Raw genomic sequence first — 21,498 nt, forward strand, 5'->3', positions numbered from 1 at the left:
AAGGAGACACTCAGTGGGCCCAATGGAGAACTTTACCACTGTTCACACACCTACTTAATTTTAGATATTGGAAGATTTCGTTCTCTCATGCCAAATATTTATTCCATGACTGCATTGTAGAGAAAGATGTGGCTCCCAGCTGTGAGGCTCATTTAAATTCCCTACAATGGTAACAAATAAGTGGTGAACATTTCTGAAGCAAGCATACATACCCTTTGACTGGATCTTCTCACAGTTTGGGGAAATGATAACACACTTGATCTTGTTCAGCTTCATGTGCTTGGTGACCTCCCTCAGCCCCATGACCAGCCGCCTCCTGGCCTTGGCTCTCACAGGGTCCTTCTGGTAGATGCGCTCCTGGAAACTTACAAGCTCTTGCAGAAGGAGGGTCACACATTCATCAATTTCTTTAGAGAGAACCTGATTACAATATCTGGAAAGGAAGCAAAGAAACAGGTAATTCCATCCTAATTTATTTTCCTGTAATGACAGACTTACATTAGGAAAATGTCTTTAAGGGAGAATATATCCAACAGGGCATTTTTATAAAAAGGCAGCAGTCTCTACTATTTCTAAATGCATCAATCAGAAAAACAGCAATACTGAGTATCTTTGCAGAAGCTTTTAGTCCAGGACAGGCTGCCTCAGGGAAATACTGCTGCACTGCTAGTTATTAAATCTCTAAGAATATGAACCGAATGCTGGCTTGCTAAGAGGTCATAGTATTTTATGTCACTGTGATAAATACCAGAGGTGCTTCTAGTAGGAAAGAAATGCAGCTTCTCTGAATTTCCTACTAACAATACATCCTCTTAGGGAAGAGAGGAGCCCTGACACTGCTGATGGTGGAAACCGGTGCAGCACCATGGAAATCAGAACTCAGCTACACCACTCCTGGGTATAAACCTGCAGAACTCCAAGTTCAATGTGTACCACTAGACTATCCACAATAGTTATGAAATAGAACCAGACTTGATGCTTTCCAACATGAATAGCTAAATGAAATTGATAGAAATTTATTAATATATACTGGAATTTTATTCATCTGCCAAGAAAAATAACATCAAGACATTTGCAAGAAAACAAATAGAACTGTAATCATTATGCTAAGTAAAGTTACATAGACTCAAATACTGAACGCTCTCTCATGTAATTTGTGTATGCGCGCACACACACCTGAGTCCAAGTCATGAAAACAGAAAAGGATCAAAGAGGGCAGAAGAGATCTCACAGGAGGGAGGAAAACAGAAGGTAATGAAATGTTTTTTTTTTTTAAGACAGACTAGGTTGGCCTCAAACTCTGAGATCCTTCTGCCTCTGCCTCCTGAGTGCTGGGATCCAGCAAAGGCAATGGAATGTAAACGATGAGAGAAGAGGACTATTGGGACAAAAAAGTGAAGCAGCATACGGTGGGCAGTGGGGAGAAGGAGGCAGCTGGAGAAGAGCATGGATGAGCACAAAGCATAACACTGTGTGTGAAATGCAATCATGAAACCCACCGCTTTATGTGCTAAATTAAAGAAAAAAGACAGGTCTGTGGACAGTTCTTGTTACTGCATAGGCCACTGATCCTTACAGTATATCCAATAAACCTGTTTTATTTTGCTAGAAGAAAAAATTTTATAAACATGCCAAGAAACCTACAAACACTTCATCCTTTGAGTCTGGATAAGTCTCTGCCAGAAAAGCATTTCCAATCACAAAAATAAGTTTGCTTAGATGTTCCAGAAACCTATAGGTAGGCAGAGGCCTTGGGGTAAAAGTCATAGTCTTTTAGTCTTTTACATCACTGTGCACCTAACTGCAGGGCGAGGAAGTCATCCAGGCTTACTTGTGGGCTATCTCACCTCTCCTAGAGTCAGGTGTTCTACATTATACAGTGGGAAGCATGGGCCTGAAAATATGTCCAGGGAATTTCACATTTTCCATGAAAACGTTTAAGCAAATGTGACACAATTTCACAAGACAGAAATGGCTGGACTGAGGAAAGATTAACTGTCATAAACACTCAAAGAATTCAATGTCAAACTACATCTTTCTTCTTTCCTGTTTCAAGCTGTTGGTTTCATACATATGTAATTTACTTTCTATGTGTTTCATGCTCCACATCCGCTGCCTGGCATATAATTAGAGCCTGAAGAGAGGCTTCTGCTCAAACGCTAGAGCTGAGGAGCAGTGAGCACAACAGAGCAGAGGCCGCGGGACCACACTGACTCTCACTCTAGCATTCCTTCAGAAGTCATCTTTAAAGGTAAAACCACCTCATCCACACAAACACTAAAATACGTCACAGCAGTTAACGTGTTTGGGCTGACTGTGTTGCTAAGTGGTCAAACACTTGACCAGGAAGCAAGAGGCCCTGAATTCAAACTCTAGTACTATAAAAATGAGCAAAAAAGAACAAAATGACATGGCTTTATGTGACAAAGAACCCTATTTGCAAGTTTTCTAAAGTACCTATATTATATGCAAAAAAAACCAAAAAACAAAAAACAAAAAACCCGAAGCATCTGAAGGGGCAAAACCCATGGTGTATTACAATCTTTTGGAGGGGAGAGGGGAGTTGAGACAGGGTTTCTTTGTGTAGCTTTGGAGCCTGTCCTGGAACTAGCTCTTGTAAACCAGAATAGTCTTGAACTCACAGAGATCTGGCTGCCTCTGCCTCCCAAGCACTGGCATTAAAGTCATGAGCCACCACTGCCTGGTCGTATATTACCTTCTATATGCACATATACATGATACACAACATACATATGACATAAGAGGCCAGGATTTGGGATAGAAACACCGTGTGTGATAAAGAAAACATATTACTGTGAAATCCCATTCTATGGATACTGACAGCAGAACTGCTTTAAATAGACTCTAACCCTGTTAAACAAGAGAATAGCAGCCCAACCTCCGCCATTTCCACTTACTCGGTAACAAGGACACGAATTCAGAACAACCCAGATCCTTCAACTGTTTGGCCTCAATATTGAGAAAAATAACTTACTCTCGAAATCGTTTGCTGTGGATTTTGGTTATCGTTGACGATGCCATTGGGCTGCCTATGCCAGAACTAGCAGGAGAGCCTTGGGACACAGGTGTCATACAGTATGGAGAGTTCTGACTTGCTGGAGAAAGTGAAGCATCACTGGGCATGCTCAGTCCAGTATCTGTGGAGATGCGAGGCAAAAGGAAAGAACCTGGCAACTTCAAATGCTAAGAAGCTCCAGACAGACACAGACAATTAAGATGGTAGAATTCTCAGGTCATACCTTACTTCTCTGGAAGCTAGTAAGTTAGGTATTTTCCTATCACAAATTATTATTTCTTACAAAATAAAGAATGAAGTATGTAATACTATCATACCCAAGAAAAATCAAGTATAGCTTAGAAATTTTCACAGAGGAGATGGGGAAGCAAAATTATCTGTACCTTTCTGCCCAGCATTATTGGCCATTTATTTCTTAAATCTTTCTTTCTAATTCTACCTGGTAGTGGCAATGACAATCCTACGTCACTTCTCTCCTGACTCTCCTCTTCCTCACCTACTTATCTAGCCTTTGCTTCCATGCTTAGGCAGCCACATTTTTAGATGTAAACTATCGATTTTACCACTTCTTCTTAAGTTGCTGCTTCTGTTCAACAGGTAAACTCGGGAAGTAAATTTGTATGTTCAGTTTAATAATCAACAAAGTTACACATTAATCCTGCTTATTGGATTATCAGCCCCTGACAGTCAGTCTGTGATCATTCTGTTTTCTAGCCCCTTAACCCTATTACTTACTGAACACATCTGGTATCTATTCAAACAAAATCAGAGGAGTGACTGGATTAATGGACACACATAAATCTAAGGGGAATCATATTGAGAATAAAGGGGAATCCCAATCAAGCACATCCTAGATAAATAATGCTTGGGACTAAATTAACTTTTGTAAGAGCACTGAAAAACTTCTGCTTGATGTTTGTGCAAAGCAGATTTACCTTGCTGAAAAATGCTGTGTGGCTACTTACTGTACCAGATAGACCCTGTCTGCTGGAATTACATGTGCTGGGTATGAATGGAATCTTTGCACTACTTTGCAATTCTCTATTCCTTGTGCCTTATGTATTAATTCCCAACAAAGCAAGAAAGGAAATGAATACAATGATTTGAAAACATTCCTATAAAGAAAACAATTGGTAAATAGTGTTTCCTACATAAAAGATGATGAAAGATTCTTATGAGAATCCTGAGAGTCCCATGCACTCTAGAGATCCTAATGTTTGAGATGTTACTACAAATGATAATCTTGCCTCCAAAGTGTCAGAAACCTGCTATATAACACCTGTCTAGCCTTTCAGCCTTCAAAAGAAACCACATAAATCAATGTACATAAAATACAGTGTGCAACTTCCACTTGAGGCACAGTCAGTGAGGCTCTCTGACAACATTGCAGACAGCTATGACAGAAGAGGGTGGTCCTTACCTTCCTGGGAGACAGTCTCCTGAGGCAAGTCATTGGTGAGGTCCAAATGTGTGTCTGTTGGCTCCTCTGTGCCCAAAACACTGTGTTCCACAGTCAGACGTCCCTTCTTCTCCTCTCTTTCTTTCAAAATAACCTGAAAGCCATCACAGCATTCTTCAATCACCATTCACTCTTCAGCTAGGTACAAACTATTACAATGTTATACTAAAACACAGGCACAGCCATGAGGATTTCAGTTGGCTTCATTATCCATTCGCACAAGAGCTGACCTGTAAAAATGTGACTGTTCCTTTAGAAACTGTAGTGGAAGGGAATGCTGTACAGAGAAGACAGGGAGAGTGTGCTAAGAGTGCATAGCCAGACAGACTTCACCTGCCTCCATCTTCAAATAAAGGGAAGAGGATGCTGAGAGCACGCAAACATGCCACATCTGCTTCAATCTTTAAATCCCAGGCGACCAAGAAGGATTTCCCAAACTGAGTAACTTTTAAGTTTAGAAACTGACTCATACAGTTCATGTGATTAACACTATGGTTTTCAACTACTCAATTGCCTGACCCTCCAATACTAAACCAAAGCAGATACTATCATCAATTTATAAGTAAGGACGATGGACGCAGAAAGGTAGCCTAAAGTTGCTCTACTACATACAGAGCAAACACTGAAGTTACTAAGGTCCAAGACTAGCTAGTTAGGAGGCGGAGTGCCTGCCTCAGCTGTATGAGGCCTTGGGTCAGATCTCCAGTATTGAAAAGAGGAGAGGAGAAGAGAAGAAAGTGGTGGGAGCAGAAGGGGAGGCTGGCCAGGAGTGGGGGGGAAAAGGGGAGGTATGGGTGCGGAGATGGCTCAGTGGTTACAGTGCTTGCTGTAGAAGCTTAACATGTGAAGTTTGGATCTCCAGAACACAAAAATGCTAGGTGGGTGTGGCAGAGCACCCATGATTCAGGGCCCAGAGGCTAAGATGTGATTCCTGAAGCACACTGGCTGGCCAAACCAACCTTACTGGTGAGGTCTGGATTCAACTGAGAGACCCTACCTTAAAACAGAGGGGAGAACAAGGTCAAGAGCCACTGAGAAAAGTCAGACATAAGCCTGCCTTCTACATGCAGGCCCACACACAAGCATGCACACACATATACATGCAAGAGAAAAAAATACAAAGGAAGGAAAGATCTGGGCTTCTGATTCCTAAGGAGTTTAATTTTTTGGGATATGAAATCTAAACCTTATAGGAAGATTGACTTTTAGGGCGTTCCTACATGCAAGACGACTGCCATACAATTAACCAGACATACATGGTCATGTTATAAATACATTATAACATCTGCTTCCTAAAACACAACTGAATTAACCAGTCATACACAGTCATGGTATAAATACATTATAACGTCTGCTTCCTAAAACACAACTACATTAACCAGTCATACACAGTCATGTTATAAATACATTATAACATCTGCTTCCTAAAACACAACTAAATTAACCAGTCATACACAGTCATGTTATAAATACATTATAACATCTGCTTCCTAAAACACAACTACATTTGCAAAGAAATAAAAATAAACCCTAGATGACCCTATCAAAGAAACATCTCCAGATTGGGGGTTACCTTTTTGAGTGCTGTGGGTCGTTTTAGCTTTGCAATTTCCTTCTCTTTTCCTTTCTTAGCTTTAGAGGAAGTAATGTCCAGAGAACTACAGGACGTTAAACAGGGCTGACTTTTGGTTAAAGGCTTTCTGTTAGCAGAGTCTTTAGTGTGAAAAGCAGCTGCGGCAGCGACTGCAAACAAACAAGAACATTAGCTTTACTACTGCAGCCAAAGCCACAACTGGACAATTTCCAATATTAAATCTTCAAAACAGCACAGCATTCTCTTTCCATGGAAAAGCACAAAAAGACATGACAGTAACAGGCTCAGCAGAGTCCCTCAGACACAGCTTCTTTCCAAGTCTTTCACCTCCCTAAGATGAAGATAAGTGAACGCAGTTAGCCAGCCAAGAGGTCTGAAGTAAGCCTGGACTGTTAGTTCAACTCCACTGCAGCAGCTGAGCAGGTGCATTCTCTACCCACCTCTGGTGTTCTCCCCATGCTTACAGAGCCGACTACTCACTCTACACACTCTGCAGCCTATGGCTCCTCTTCAGTTGGGTGTCAGGAAGGAGAGCTGGCTCTCACCCACTCTCAGAGCTACCCAGCACCTGTTACACCCCTATTAAATCCTCATTCTTTACCCCTGTTCCGTTAGCATTTCTAAGTCCCTAATCTCAAGCCCTCCACTCCAGCAGAATACTCCTGTCACTTTCTTGAGAAAACACTGTCCAAGTTACAAAAAAAACCCAAAAGGAGGTGACAATATCCTTGCAACTGTCCAAGGCCCATTAACCAACTCAGCTCTTAATGTCGCCTCCGTTCCTCTGGGACCCTGTGCTGTTCCTTTTCACATGTATTTCCTCCACCGCAATCTCTTCTCTAAGCCACCCCCTTTCCATCTAAAAGAAAAGGGGTGTTGGGAGGCAAATGCACAAAGCCTGGTCCCTTCACTGACCTGCCTTCAGCCTAAGGTGCTCTTACTGCCCCATCCCTACCAGTTAAATGTCTCAGCATCGTTCTGACATCATTCCTTTCCAAACCTGGCCTCGGCCCTACCCACTCTCTATTGTAAGTCAAGACCCAACAGGAGGCAAGTGATAGTGGCGCACACCTTTAATCCCAACACACAGGAGACAGAGACAGACAGATGTGAATTCAAGGCCAACCTGGTTCTAGGACAGCCTGGGCTACACAGAGAAACCTGTCCCAGCACCCCACCCCACCCCAGTCCCCCAAAAAGGCCCATTCATTCATTCATTCATTCATTCATGTTTATATATGTGGGTCTTCTTCCTTCTGTTCCTGAAACCTGGTCAGGTCATGGGCTTTTCTCTATTTTAAGTGTACTGACTTCTAATCTGAATTACACATGAATAAGCACATGACAAACGGAGTTACCGGGACCTTGACTGCTAGCATTTCAAGTTAAAGGCCACTGTCAACTCACCTTATGTCACTGTGGTATCCTCACAGCCCTCTTCACTAAGCCATAGAGCACAGGTAGGGTGTTGTGTGGTTGAGGGTGACCTGCACATGTGTGCATATCCATGTGAAGGCCAGATGTTGGTGCTGTGTCTTCCCAATCACTCTCAACCCTAGTTTTTAGGGCATGGTTTCTCACCAAACCTACAGCTCACCAATTTAGCTACACTAGCTGGAAAAAGAACTCCAGGGACCTGCCGATCTCTGCCTCTCTACCACTAGGACACAAGTGCACGCTGCCATCCATGTCTAGCTTTATATGGTACTAGAGATCCAAGTTCAGGTCCTCATTCTCACACGGCAAGCACTTTACTGATGAAGCCATCTCTGCAACACACTGGAGTTGTCTTTGACTATTTCTACAACCTCTATTCCATGCTCCATCAATTCCTTACAAATTTTCACTCCCACACTCACTCCTTTCTTGATTTTCCCAACAGCACTCTTTGTATTCAATACTTTCATGCAGAGACTGGTGATAGAGTCTCACTTCTATCTGCTAAGAATCCTACCCATTCCTCAAAGCCCAACTCAAACACCGTCTCCCAGGAAGTCACTTGTTAACCTTTGTTTCTCTTCATCTACAGCCATCAATCTCTCCCTTCTACAGGCTCACAAAACTCACTAAGGCACTTCTGGTGATCAGTTATCTATGTGTCTCCTCTTCCACTGGACAATAAACTTTTTAAAAAAGATTTACCTTATGTATATGAATGTTTGTCTGCATGGATGCATACGTACCATGTGGATGCTTGCTGTGTATGCCAGAGGGCATCAGGTCCCCTGGATCTGCACTTATGAATGGTTATGAGCTACCACTTGAGTGCTGGGAACTAAAGCCAGGTCCTCTGCAAGAACAAGTGCTGACTGCTGAGCCATTTCAGAGCTGAGTCAGCTATGAGTTTCTCGAGTGAGCCTGTCTTCACCATCTCCAGAAGCCCAACAGCTCCAGACAGCATGTTCTAAACACAGCCATTCAGAGTTGTTTAACATAACATTGTTTTAAAGAATTATTTATTTATTTATGTATGTGAGTATTCTATCTGCAGGTACAACTTTATTCCAGAAGAGGGTGTCAGATCCCACTATAGGTATTTTTGAGTCACCATGTGGTTGCTGGGAATTGAACACAGGACCTCTGGAAGAGCAAGCAGCCAATGCTCTTAACTGCTGAGCCATCTCTCCAGCCCTTAACATAACATTTACTAAATCAACCAAAGTTGTAGAGCTGGAGATATAGGTCCATGGCAGCATACTTGTCTGGAATGTGTAAGACCTTGGGTTCAAGCCACTGGGGGAAAAATACTTATATGGAAAAAAATACAGTCATTAGAAATTCAGTTCAATGGCCCTGGGTTTAGTTCTCAGCAACTAAAGAAAAATAAATGGTTAAAAATCACAAATGGCTGGGTATGGTGGCTCACACCAGTCGTTTCAGCATTTGGGAAGCTAAGGCAGAGAGATTATTTCAGCCCTATTTCAAAAAACAAAAACAGCTGTGGTGATATAAGTCAAACTGAAGATCAGAAAAGCAAAGCAGCCAAGCCAGTAGATCTCACATCACGGCTGGAGAATGAATGCCTTCCTATCCCTGGTTTCTTATTATTTGTGTTACAGACAGCAATAACAACAAGCCGCAGCTGTGGGCTAAAAGGCCACTTCCTCCACTGTATCAGGGGGAGGTCACTGCCACTCTTCCCATTCCAGCAGCAGGCAACTCTATGCATTCAGTGTCACCTCTACTGACAGTTACTCAAAGCAAAGGTTTCCACTAAGGGAGTGAATGCTACAGACTCCATCATTTTGCACACAGATACAGCCACACATTTCAATCTTTCTATCTACTCAGCAACAGTCCTGGGACTGGGACAAACTGGGAACAGAACAGACAGAAAATTTTGCTTCTCAGCATTAGTTCTTTTACTTGGAGCCCTTCCCTCCTTTGTGCTATCCCTATCCCCCTAAAAGGGAGAGGGAGATCAAACACTGGGCTCTAAAACTGACAAGGTTGGTTAAAACAGGAACAGCTTCAGTGGGAAGCCAGATCAGTGCTTCATTCGCACATATGGAACTATCAAAATCTGTCACTTAATTGGATGCTTTCATAGTTAACAGAGCCAAATTACCCTGTGGTTTTTTATTTTAACCTTTGAAGAAATAAAAAACAAAACAAAAATTGAGGATGGGGCCAGGAAAGATGGCTCAGCAGGTAAGTGTCTGTACTACAAGCCTGATGATCTGAGAACACAGGATGGAGAAGACAGACTCCTGAAAGCTGTCCTCGGACATCAACATGCCTGCTGTGGCGTGCGTACCCACATTCTCTCTCAGAGACAGAGAAAGAGGAAACTGATCGAGTGCATAGGGAGAAAGAGAACGACTGTACAGCTATATCCCAAAGGCTGCAGCAGCCCCCTGCCCACACTACGGAATCACCTGGATATGCGAGCGGCCTGGTGTTGGTGATCTGGCGTGCTTTCATTGCTTGCTGTTGCTTCTCCAGAGCAGCTAGCATGTCCCCTAAATCTAGCTGCACGGGGGTTTTATTCTTTTTCCCAGCTGCTTTTGATAAAGCTTCCTAAAACATGGACAAGAAAGGATTCATTTTTCTGACTAGGAAAGTATGACAAATTATAATTATACTTGGCATTCCTGTCCATCCCAGCAAGCCCAGCAGAAAATGACTATATACCTGTAATTTTTTTTGCTCCATACTTATTTCTGAGTATTCCTGTGCTGTGGCAAGGGCTGCAGCTAATGCTTTCTTCTTTTGACTCTTGGCTCGTTTAGGAACTGAAGTGGTAATGGGAATCGGAGTCTGAACTATATTGATGGGTGAGTTTTCAGGTAAGTCATCCAACTATGAAACAGGAGAAACACCTCTGTTAGTCATTTCACAGATGTCAAACCATAAGGAAAGACAATGCAGACTGAGGCAGGCTCTGCAGGACAGAGAAGGAGACTCAGAGGACGAGGGGTCATAGAGAACAGGGTGAGAAAGGATCATTTTAGAATGGGAGACAAAAGGACAAAGAGCTGAATATAACAGGTGGTGCTTGTCTGGGGGAAATTTCTATATAGACAGCACGCTGTATGACAGTACTTAATGTTTTTCAACTAGTAACAGAAGTGCACATTTCCTAGAAACTACTTTTGTTTAGGGAATGAAGCATTAAGGGTCTACTGGTACAAGAACCTGCTGCCAAAACTGAAAATATGGATCCCCTGTGACATTCATGGATGGCAAGATGCAACTCCTGCAAGCTGTCCTGTCTTCCTCAAGCACGCCGTGCACCCAGCCACCCATATACACACATAAACACAACTGCAGTAATAATCTTAAAGTGCTGAAAGTAAGCACTAAACATGCTATCCCCCAACACAGTGCTGCCCTAGGTCCTATATACCAACCTCAAGACTTCTTTCCACATAACGCAGAGTTCAAAAGGTGTTCTATTTTTCTTATAATTTTGAAAGGAGTTACTTACTACTTTTGAAGGAAGTTTCTGTTGAATATTCTCATCTTTAGAATTTCCATTCTCACTTAGTTCTTGAAACTCATCTTCATCCTGAAACAGTTCCCCTGATGTTAGTGAAAATGTTCAGGATTAACCCTACAAAGGAGTTTGTGAGGGTTATGTGTCCAACCTACATGTCTGTATGGGGTGTGCGCTCAGTGTATGTGTGTTTGGGTATCTGTGTGTGTTTATGCGTGTGCTCATGTATGTGAACATGTGTTTGCTGGGCATCAAACCCAGAGCCTTACTTGTAAGTAAGTACTCCACCGGTGAGCAACCTCCCCAGCATAGAAACTTTCTGTAGTGTTTCACAGTTCTGAAAGGTAGGGAAATAATGTATACTTGTATCTTACTGTTGATCTATTTTCAATCAGCCTTAAAAAGGGAATTTCACTCCTCCCATGCTAAACTTTGAATTTTTTATTCAAGCATGAAGTCACATCCATATCCATCCATCCTTTAGGTTTCTGTAGCCACTATTTCATTTTTATACTAATTCTAACCTAAGACAGGTAGGTAATTGAAAAGAATTTATACTGGATTTTATCACATTCAGATAATTTGGAGATTTTAAGTAGTTTAGTATTCATTTTTAAAATTCATTCTGTTTCCTACTACATATAATTTGAAGACTAATGTTTAAAACATTTTTATCCAAATGAATTTCATTTTTTTCTTTTCTTTTGTTTTTGTTTTGGTTTTTTGGTTTTCAAGACAGTGTTTCTCTGTGTAGCTTTGGAGCCTGTCTGGGAACTCACTCTGTAGACCAGGCTGGCCTCAAACTCACAGAGATCCGCCTGCCTCTGCCGCCCAAGTGTTGGGATTAAAGGCGTGTGCCACCACCATCCAGCCTCAAATTAATTTCTTAGTCAATATCTTTCTGATTGTATGGAAACAATCATACAAGTGCATCTATGATAAAATTGTCATATTTATATTTAAACTATTCTCAGATTAGAATTAACTTTTGTTAAAGGGAAAGAATAGAAGCAACATTTTATCAGTCACAAAAAAAGTTCAACTTGTATAAAAATCCACAAGTAAGAAAAGAAAGAGTGGTCCTAAATCTGGGATTTATGAAAACTCTGCACAAAGCCATCACTCCTGAGAACAGAGGAGCCACCATGTTTAAAAGGTCTTACAAGCTGGGGGATGGTTTACTTGGGAAAGTGCTGACTCTGGAAGCATGAGGAGCTGATTCCATCCCCAGAACCTAGACAAAAACAGCTGCACAGTGGCAGGCACCGAGGCCCAGTGCTGAGACATGAAGACGGACAGATCCCAGATCCGTGAGGCTCACAGGCCAGCCTGTGTCACTTTATCACTGAGCTCCAGGCCAACGAGGGACCTTTTGTCAAAAAAAAAAAAAAATCAGAGGATGGTGTCCTCTGGCTTCCACTTGCCCATAAACAGGAACCATATGGTAAACAAAGAAACAATCTAACATGGTCTTGAACCCAGGGATTCAGGCAAAACCCTAACTTGGTCCCCCTACAGGCATACACCAATACACTCAGCTGGCATTTTAAGTAAAATCATCTGTATAAATAAAAAACAATAGGGGCTGATGGGATAGGTCAGTAGCAGACAGAGTGCCTGCCCAGCAAGCACAAAGCCCTGGTTTCTAGCCTCAGGAAAGCTCCAACACATTTAAATTGTGTCAGTCAGTCATGCGCGTCTTCATTCCAGCACTCAGGAAGAAGCGGCAGGTGGGCCTCTGTGAGTTCAAGGCCAGCCTGGTCTACATAGAGTTTCAGGACTACACAGAGACCCTGTCACTTAAAAGAAAAAGAGGGAGGTGGGGATGCAGCTGTCTTCCTAGGAACTGTTACCAAAGCAGCAGTCCAGTTTCAATATTAACAGAAAACCATTCACTCTAACAATATCTAACAAGAATTTAAATTTCCTAATTTTTGTTTTGTTTTCTGAGACACGGTCTCACACTATAGCTCATGCTAATAGGCTTAAAGCAATACTCCCATCTCAGCTCCAGAGAGTTAGGATTACAGGTTTAAGCCACCATACCTGGTTCATTGTTTCCAAATTTTAACTGATGTTAATATAAAAACAAACGGCACATTTTTTAGAACTTTTTTATTAACGAAGTGAGTACCTGTCCAGTCAAGGGCTGAAAAACTATTCCTGGCAGAATTAGTCAGATGCACTCTCAACTCCTTTGGAACAGTATTCAGCTTAGTTAACATACTAATCCTTAGTGAGTTTCAGGACAGCCAGAGCTGAAACCATCTCGAAAAACAAAACAACAAAACAAAACAAAAACAAACAAAAAACCACAACAAAAACAAACAAAAAACCACAACACACTAGTCCTTGTCCTCTAACTTCTAGGATTTCAGTTTAACATGCATCTATTAGCCTATTTTATAAAAATCTGTGCTCTAACCAAAGTGAGCTGCATTGAACAATTACCAGGAATTGTTAAAACAACAAACTTATTCTTTAAGACCCACCCCAAGTGGCTTGTTCTATTCTCTAGTCCATCACAGCCAATCAAATCGCATATGAGGTCATGTCTGCATCCTCCCACCACATAGCACTTCTCTGGTAAGCCACTCACAGCACCTGCTATTATTACAGTCCCAGGCTGGAGCAAAAGCAAGTGAGCAGAACAAACACTAGAAACTGAATCAGGATTTATGTACTAGGAGAGTCAATAAAACAGCCACTTTTCTTTTTCTCTAAGACTCTACCGAATAGGGGCAGGAGGTATCTCAATGGAAACATTCAAATCTGAAAAACCTTTCAGACATACTAAAGGACAACAAAATCAGCTTCTCATCCACACACCACCTCAAAATGAACACATGACAAAACTTCAAAACAGATACTAACGAAGGGAATGCTAGTTTACATAAACACAACCAAGACAAATAAAAATGAGCCGGTATGTCAAGTAATTTATAATCTAACAGAGTAACATGTTAAGGCAGGAAAATAAAATAATTTTAACATAATTATATACTAAATTAATTTCTTAGTGAAGATTTTTCACAGTAGTTTACAAATAGAATTTGAAAAAAATTACCTCAAAATATAAAGACTCAGAATTTAGATCACTCCTGTAAGACTGAGTAGAGCTTAAGTGCTTAGTGTCTTGTCTCTTTTGCAAATTCTGTCTTCTTTCTGAGGAAGTACTGTGTCCTCGGCATCTGAATCCAGCCTAAGAAACCCCAGAGGAAAGAAAATATAATTTTCAAGTAACTTTGTCATTGAAGTACAGCAAACCTGTAAAGAAGCACGTGAAGTGAGACTCAAGGAAACTTCTGTAGAGGGCAGTTTCTCTCAAGAGCTGAAGCTTCCATGAAAACCAACAGTAAGGTGTGTTGCTTTTCTCCCCCAGAAACGGAACATTTTTATCAGCTTTATTCACAAGAACCAACACCTGACAACAAACCTAAGGTTCTCCAACGGGTGAATGGTCTACTAGCAGGTTACGCCCACGATACAGCAGAGCTCTCATTAGCTGCTGAGAAGTATGAGCGGCTAGCAAATATAATCCCCCGAAAAAGTCTCCAGGGAACTTGCTGAGTGGAAAGAGCCAACCCTGGAAGGAGTACAAGAACAAGGAGAGGTAGAAAAACCAAAAACTCAAAGTTATCCTCCCTAGAGATGATTTTTCTTAAGTGATATTTTATTAGGGTCTTGCCTTCAAGGAAATGGGCTGAAAAGGCAAGGGGCAGAGGCCTATAGCCCCAGCACTAGAGAGGGAGAGGCAGGACTATGCAGTCGGGGCCAACCAGCGCTGCAATATGAAGAATGGCAGGTAGCTGACTTCAATGCAAGATTCTCACACATCAACATCAACAACCCACCCCCCCTCCAAAAAAAAAAAAAAAAGAAAAGAAAGAAAGATGAAAGGAACTGGAACTTTATCCGATTACATAAAGCATTATTATCCTGTTACAAGAGCTGTTTCCATGTCCTCAAACTCATGTAAAGAGACCTGAGCCCTGGGAGACAGGGACTGAAGTGATTAGGTCATGAGACCAGAGCATCCTGGATGGGATTTATGAAACCTATAAAAGGGACCCAGAGAATTCTCAGCCCCTCTTCCCTAAGGGCAACAGTGAGAAGGTTGTCCTCTACAAACCAAGAAGCAGGGTGGGCAATCCTTCCCCAGACAGCCGGCCTTCCTGTACCTTGACCTTGGCTTACTATGGCTTATGACCTTTTTGCTCATAAGCATCAAGTCTATGGTGCTTTTTCATAGCAACAAAGAGATTAAGACATCTTACTAATAAGTCTGCAAAACATTTCACTGTCAGAGGCAAAGAAAGAACGTGGTGAGTGTTCTAAGAAACTTCAGATACTTCTTATAAGAACCTATGTCAGCTGACACTAAATGCCACCTCAGAAAAAATTAAAAAGACACCTTTCTGTTGACACCTACCTGAAAATCCTAATGGGAAACAACATTAGGCTATCAGGAGACTGAGGATATAAGTTTCTGAAATCAACACACAGACCTACACCTGGCCATTCCCACGCTTGCTGCTGGGAACCAGTTAGTATATATGTATGGATAGTGTCAAAAATATTCAACAGTTTTTCTTTAAAAAACAAATGCAACTTGATACTTAGAGGTGGAGACAAAAAGTACCAGGATTGCCAAGCATGGTTGATTAACAGTTTTGATTGTAGCACTCAGGAGGTAAAGGCAGGCAGGTTTCTGTGAATTCAAGGCCAGCCTGGTCTACATAGTGAGTTTCAGGCCAGCCAACGTTACACAGAGAGACCAACCCTGTCATATAAAATAAATAAAGATAAAAGGAAAAAAGTTCCAGCAACTGAAAACTTTCAGTTTCCATGAGAAGCAAATATTCCAATAACATCTGAACAAATCAATAATCTCATGATAACTGAATGCTTTCTGTCAGTTCTTCTAAGTTTTGTTTCTGGAAAGTGAGTGTATAAACCAGACACAGTGATAGTATAAGCCTGTAGTCCATTCAGGAAGCAGAGGCAGGAAGATCACCTCAAGTTCAAAGATAGCCTTGTCTACAAAGGTAGTTCCAGGCAAGACAGGACTACAAACTGGGACTCTGACTCAAAAAAGAGAAGCAGGCATAATGAATAAGACAAAAGCAGAGGGACAAAAGGAGACAGGAGGAGAAAAGAGATCAAGATTCAAGCTGGGTATGACGGCACACTTGTAACCCCAGGTCTTGGGAGGCTGCGGCAGGAGACTTCAAGTTCAAGGCTTGCCTAGACTACATATTGAGACCTAGTCTCAAAATAAATCAAGGTAAACAGAAATGGATCCAGAGTCAAAAAGTAAGCAGAGATATGACCAGACAAGTTCACAGAAAAACAAACACAAGTAACTCAAAACATGGAGATACCCAACTATATCAAAACCTTTTGAAAATCTAATTAAAATGTAATAATTATTATGGATATTGTCTCCCTCAAGTGCTCCTGTTTTAGAACCTGGTTCCTGGAGGCCTTGGTGGCATTGGGAAGTGTATGACTTCCAAGAAGTAGGCCCAGGGCTATGGGGAGGGCTCAGGTGGTAAGTACTTGCCTGTCCTGCATCAGGACCCGAGTTTGATTGCCATGCACGCCTAACCCCACTGCTGGGAAGTCAGAGCCAGGAGAGTATCTGGGGCATGCTGGCTAGCCAGGCTTGCCCCACTGGTAAGATGTAAGTGGACTCTGATCCTTAGGCCTCTCTCTGGCTTCCTATCTGTGCTTTCATTCCCTCTCCTCACAAAAACACTCCCATCACATGCCAGGAGGACTTCATAGGACTTGTAGAATGTTGTTTGTATTTCTGCCCTCCAAAACTACAAATTAAATAAACAGTTATCCTTATAAATTTGGCTAGCCCCAGGTGTCTTGTCATAGTGACAAAAAGCTAACAAAAACGTAACAGAAATCAAAACCCTGAAGCTCTTTTTCATGCCTCCCTGAGCCTTTGATTTTTCCTTCTTCTTTTTTGTATTTTTTAATGTTTAGTCTCAGTGTGTGGCATATACACATTTGTTTGTGTAGGTACATGTGTATCTGCGTACAGAGGTCAGAGAGAAGTTGGGTGGCCTGCTTTGTCATGCTCAGCCTTACTCCCTTGAGACAGGGTCCCTCTGTGAACCCACAGCAGACTGGCGGCTGGCAAGCTGCAGCAATCCTCTTGTCTAGGCCCCCACACTGTCAGGGTTACAGGCATGCATATCCATGTGCGACGTTTTCCAAAGGTGCTGGCCACCTACTCTTAGGTCTGCATGCCTGCACAGGAGTACTCTTACCCACAGTCATCTCTCCAGTCCTATAATCAGAGAATAAAAGTATTTATTTGCTACACTGGACAGGAGGCAGGCGGATCTCTGTGAGTTTGAGGCCAGCCTGGTCTACAGAGTTCCAGAACAGCCAAAGCTATTACAGAGAAAAATCCTGTCTTCAAAAACCAAAAAAAAAAAAAAAAAAGTTTTCTGCTTTGAAAATCTAGATCACCATGCATCAAAGTTAAGTCTCTGATTAAAAATACCTCAAAAGACTGTACTATAAAAAAGTAGCACAGGGCCCTGAGTGAAATGACAGACTCTAGATATCCCCTATGTAGAAGGAAATGGCGATAGGGTGAGAGGTTGGGGGGGGATGGTGGGGGGGTGCGGGAGGAGGGGAGGGAGAGGGAACTGGGATTGACATGTGAAACAAGCTATTTAAAATAAAAAAAAAAGTAGCACAGGGACTGGTGAGACGATTCAGCAGCTAAGGTGCTTGCTGTGAAGCCTGGCTGACCTGTGCTGGATCCTGGAACCCAGGAGAAGGTGGAAGGAGAGCACTGACTCCAAAGTTACCTGCAGGCCTAGACACACATCACACACACACTCACACACACACACACATACACACATACATACACACACACTCACACACTCACCACACACACATACATGCACACACACTCACACACACAAACTCACACTCACACACATACACACACTCACACACATACATACACACACTCACACACTTACATACACATACATACACACATACTCACACACATACACTCACCACACACACTAACTCTCACACACACACTCACCACACACACTCACACACTCACCACACACAAATACATACACACTCACACACCACACACACACACTCACACACATATACACACTCACACACATACACTCACCACACACACACTAACACATATACTCACCACACACACACTCACACACTCACCACACATATACACACCACACACACTCACCACACACACATATATACACACATATACATACACACACACTTACACACACCACACACACTCTCACACACACATTCACACATACATACACACACTCTCACACACATACACTCACCACACACACTTACATACACACACTCACCACACACACACACATTCAAACATACATACATACACACACTCACCACACACACATACACACACCACACACATATACACACACTCGCACATACATACACACACATGCAGACATACATACACTCACACATATATACACACCACACATACACACACATACATACACACCACACACACACTCACACACACATACTACACATACACCACACACACATACACACACACACTCAAATACTACACATATACACACACCACACACATACTCACACACATATACTCACACATACCACACATACACACACACACACACACACACACACACACACACACACTCACCACACACGGAATAAAAAAGCTAGTGTAGGGCTGGAGAGATGGCTCAGCGATTAAGAGCACTGACTGTTCTTCCAGAGGTCCTGAGTTCAATTCCCAGCAACCACATGATGGCTCACAACCACCTTGAATGACATCTGGTGCCCTCTGCTGACATGCAGGCAGAAGACTGTATACACAATAAATAAATAAAGTATAAAAAAAAAAGCTAGTGTAAAATATAGGCCAATATTTTCTATAGGATTTACCTTCTAAAAGCCTTTTAAAGTCTATAAAACAATTATAAGTTGCAAAAAGGCATAATGTTTTGACTTAAAAAAGGAGCTGGTGTTTGGGGAAAAAAATCAAGTATATACTTAAGAAAAATACTAAGACAACAAACATCAGTAGTAGATAGAACAACACACTGGAAATCTGGTTCTAATGCTTTAGGAATGAAGAAAGATACAAAATAAATAAATTTGCTTAGGTGGAGTGGCACATACCAACACTTGGGAGACTAAGGCAGGAAGGTCACAAGTTCAAAGCAACCTAGACTGCACAGCAAGTCCTAGGCTAGCCTCAGCTCTAGGGAAAGACCTCTGTCAAAATAAACAAATAAAATACACTTACTGTTTAGCTTCTTTTTTCCCCACCAGTTATGAGATAGAGAGAAAGCATTCAAAATGTTTTTCATCTCAGAGTTATTTCCTTTAATGGACACAGATACAAAACAACAACAAAACCAGGCCAGGACCCAGACCAGGAACTTGGCAAAGCAGGTGGTTTCAATTTCAACAGAAAAACTCAGTAAACATCTTGCAGGAGCTGTCTAATCTTTATTATCAAATAAAGCTAAAGCAAGACTGCCTCACAAGCCTGGGAGGAAAAGTGGCCTGATTTTGCAGGATCACAGGGAAGCGGCACTGCTCCTGTTTTCCTGACAGCAAGTAGAGCCTACGTCAAGGAGTCATCTGACATGTTCGTCTCATGGAGGCCAAGAGCAGGCAGCAGCTGGGATATGCAATCCATACTTGTCCTTACTTTTGGTCCTTTCATATTTACATGACACCTTTAATTCCTTAACTAGATATAAAGAATCCAGGAAGCCTATCTAAAATGAAAAGGAGAACTAATGACCAATAAACAATTCCCTGATTTGACAGCCAACCAACACATGAAGATACAGTCGCTGTAAGTGCACAGCTGCACAGTCCACTCTCTGCAGGACTGTCAGGAAAATGCCCAATCTACCCACACTGTGGCCTCAGGTAACCATCAATGTGACAATGCCACTAGCATAAAAGAGTGTTAATAAGTAACATCAAAATACCCATGGAAGAGATGGTTCATCAGGCAAAGATGTTTGCTAGCAAGCCTGACGACCTGAGACAGATCCTTATTCTTACAAGCTGTCTGAATCTCACACCAACAAACTAAGTAAAAGTATATTTAGAAACCTACAGACTCCTACAGCCCTTAAGTTGAAACAACCAATTTTAAGAGGAGAAGGTTCCAATTTCTGACATGAAGGAAACAGACACTGCAGGTAGAGGGTGTCCTGCTTTAAATTATGACATACTCAACCAGACAAAGTGGAAAGGTGGTGCCATTTCCATCCATATTCTCACCATCTTCACTCAACAAAATGCCATTTCATTATTTATGCTTTATCTGCTAAGGCATTTAAAAAGTTTTAAATGTGACACACCAGGAGGTGCTGGTGCATGCCTTTAATCCCAGCACTCAAGTGGATAGCTGCAAGTTAGAGGTCATCCTGGTCTACGGAGCAAGTTCCAGGACAGGCTCCAAAGCTACACAGAGAAACCCTGTCTCAAAAAACTAAAAAAGTTTTAGATATGTGTGATGTATATGCATACATGTTGTGTTTGTGTCATGACGGCCTTAGGTGCCCTTCCTCAGAAGACAACCATCTTTTTTTTTTTTTTAATGTAGGATTTCTCACTGGCCTGGGGCACGCCAAGGCATAAAGATTATTCCATAATCATTTGTGTGTACCTTCCTGTCTCTCTTTACCTTACTGTTTCGAGACACAGGCTCTCCCTGAACCTGAAGGTGACCAATTCAGCTGGGCTGGCTGCCTCTGGAGCTCTTCGATACAGATGTGCACTGCAGCATGAGTCTTTTAAGTAGGGGCTGGGGATCTGAACTCACGTCTCATCAACAACCCACAGTAGTTCACATTTAGGCACACAACTTTATGTGTCTTTAAAACTTAATGATAACATGCTTACCAACTGCTCTACCACTGTTATGATAAATTTAACATTGTTAACCTCACACCTAATCAGATTTCCAACGTCATTCAAAGTACCTGTGAATTATTTCTTTGTTCAGTTTGCCTGCCCCCTCTAGAAAATGCTGGGTGTTTTTCCATCCAAGGTCTTTTCTGTGTTGCCTGGCAGGTTACTTTGGGCCAGTTTACACCACCTGTATCAAACGTGTAAAGATATTAAAGATTAGATTCACTGATAATGAAGGCCAAAATCTAAACAACTGAGTCACTACAGACATGGAATTTTTTTTCTCTAAGTTTAGAGTGGAACAGGCCTTTTTAGTAACACAAATGTCATCCTGCAGAATGCTCCAGATCACATTTTCTCAACTTCTTTGGTAAAACTATATATACTTTTCAATTAACTTGAGTCACTGGAGATTTACAGTTTTTGTTTATAGCACTGGTAAGCCCCACACTTAAAGGAAAACTTGAAATGGTCAAAAAAGAAAATACATA

The 21,498-nt window shown here is 41.8% G+C and overlaps 1 protein-coding gene across 2 annotated transcripts in view; it reads right to left on the reverse strand.

Moving 5' to 3' along the window:
- Secisbp2l (SECIS binding protein 2 like) overlaps nt 1–21,498 on the reverse strand; it is a 56,681-nt gene that overhangs the window by 14,470 nt on the left and 20,713 nt on the right. For both annotated transcript variants that reach the window (XM_040746214.1, XM_040746213.1), the window contains exons 7-15: nt 21,079–21,194; nt 14,097–14,231; nt 11,021–11,101; nt 10,225–10,392; nt 9,969–10,110; nt 6,070–6,239; nt 4,458–4,590; nt 2,996–3,158; nt 213–433 (exon numbers count right to left, since the gene is read on the reverse strand). In XM_040746214.1, coding sequence (XP_040602148.1) covers nt 213–433; nt 2,996–3,158; nt 4,458–4,590; nt 6,070–6,239; nt 9,969–10,110; nt 10,225–10,392; nt 11,021–11,101; nt 14,097–14,231; nt 21,079–21,194 — 1,329 coding nt within the window. The remainder of the gene's footprint in view (nt 1–212; nt 434–2,995; nt 3,159–4,457; nt 4,591–6,069; nt 6,240–9,968; nt 10,111–10,224; nt 10,393–11,020; nt 11,102–14,096; nt 14,232–21,078; nt 21,195–21,498) is intronic.

Source organism: Mesocricetus auratus, unplaced genomic scaffold (genome assembly GCF_017639785.1).
Source record: "Mesocricetus auratus isolate SY011 unplaced genomic scaffold, BCM_Maur_2.0 Super-Scaffold_100004, whole genome shotgun sequence".
NCBI lineage: Eukaryota > Metazoa > Chordata > Mammalia > Rodentia > Cricetidae > Mesocricetus > Mesocricetus auratus.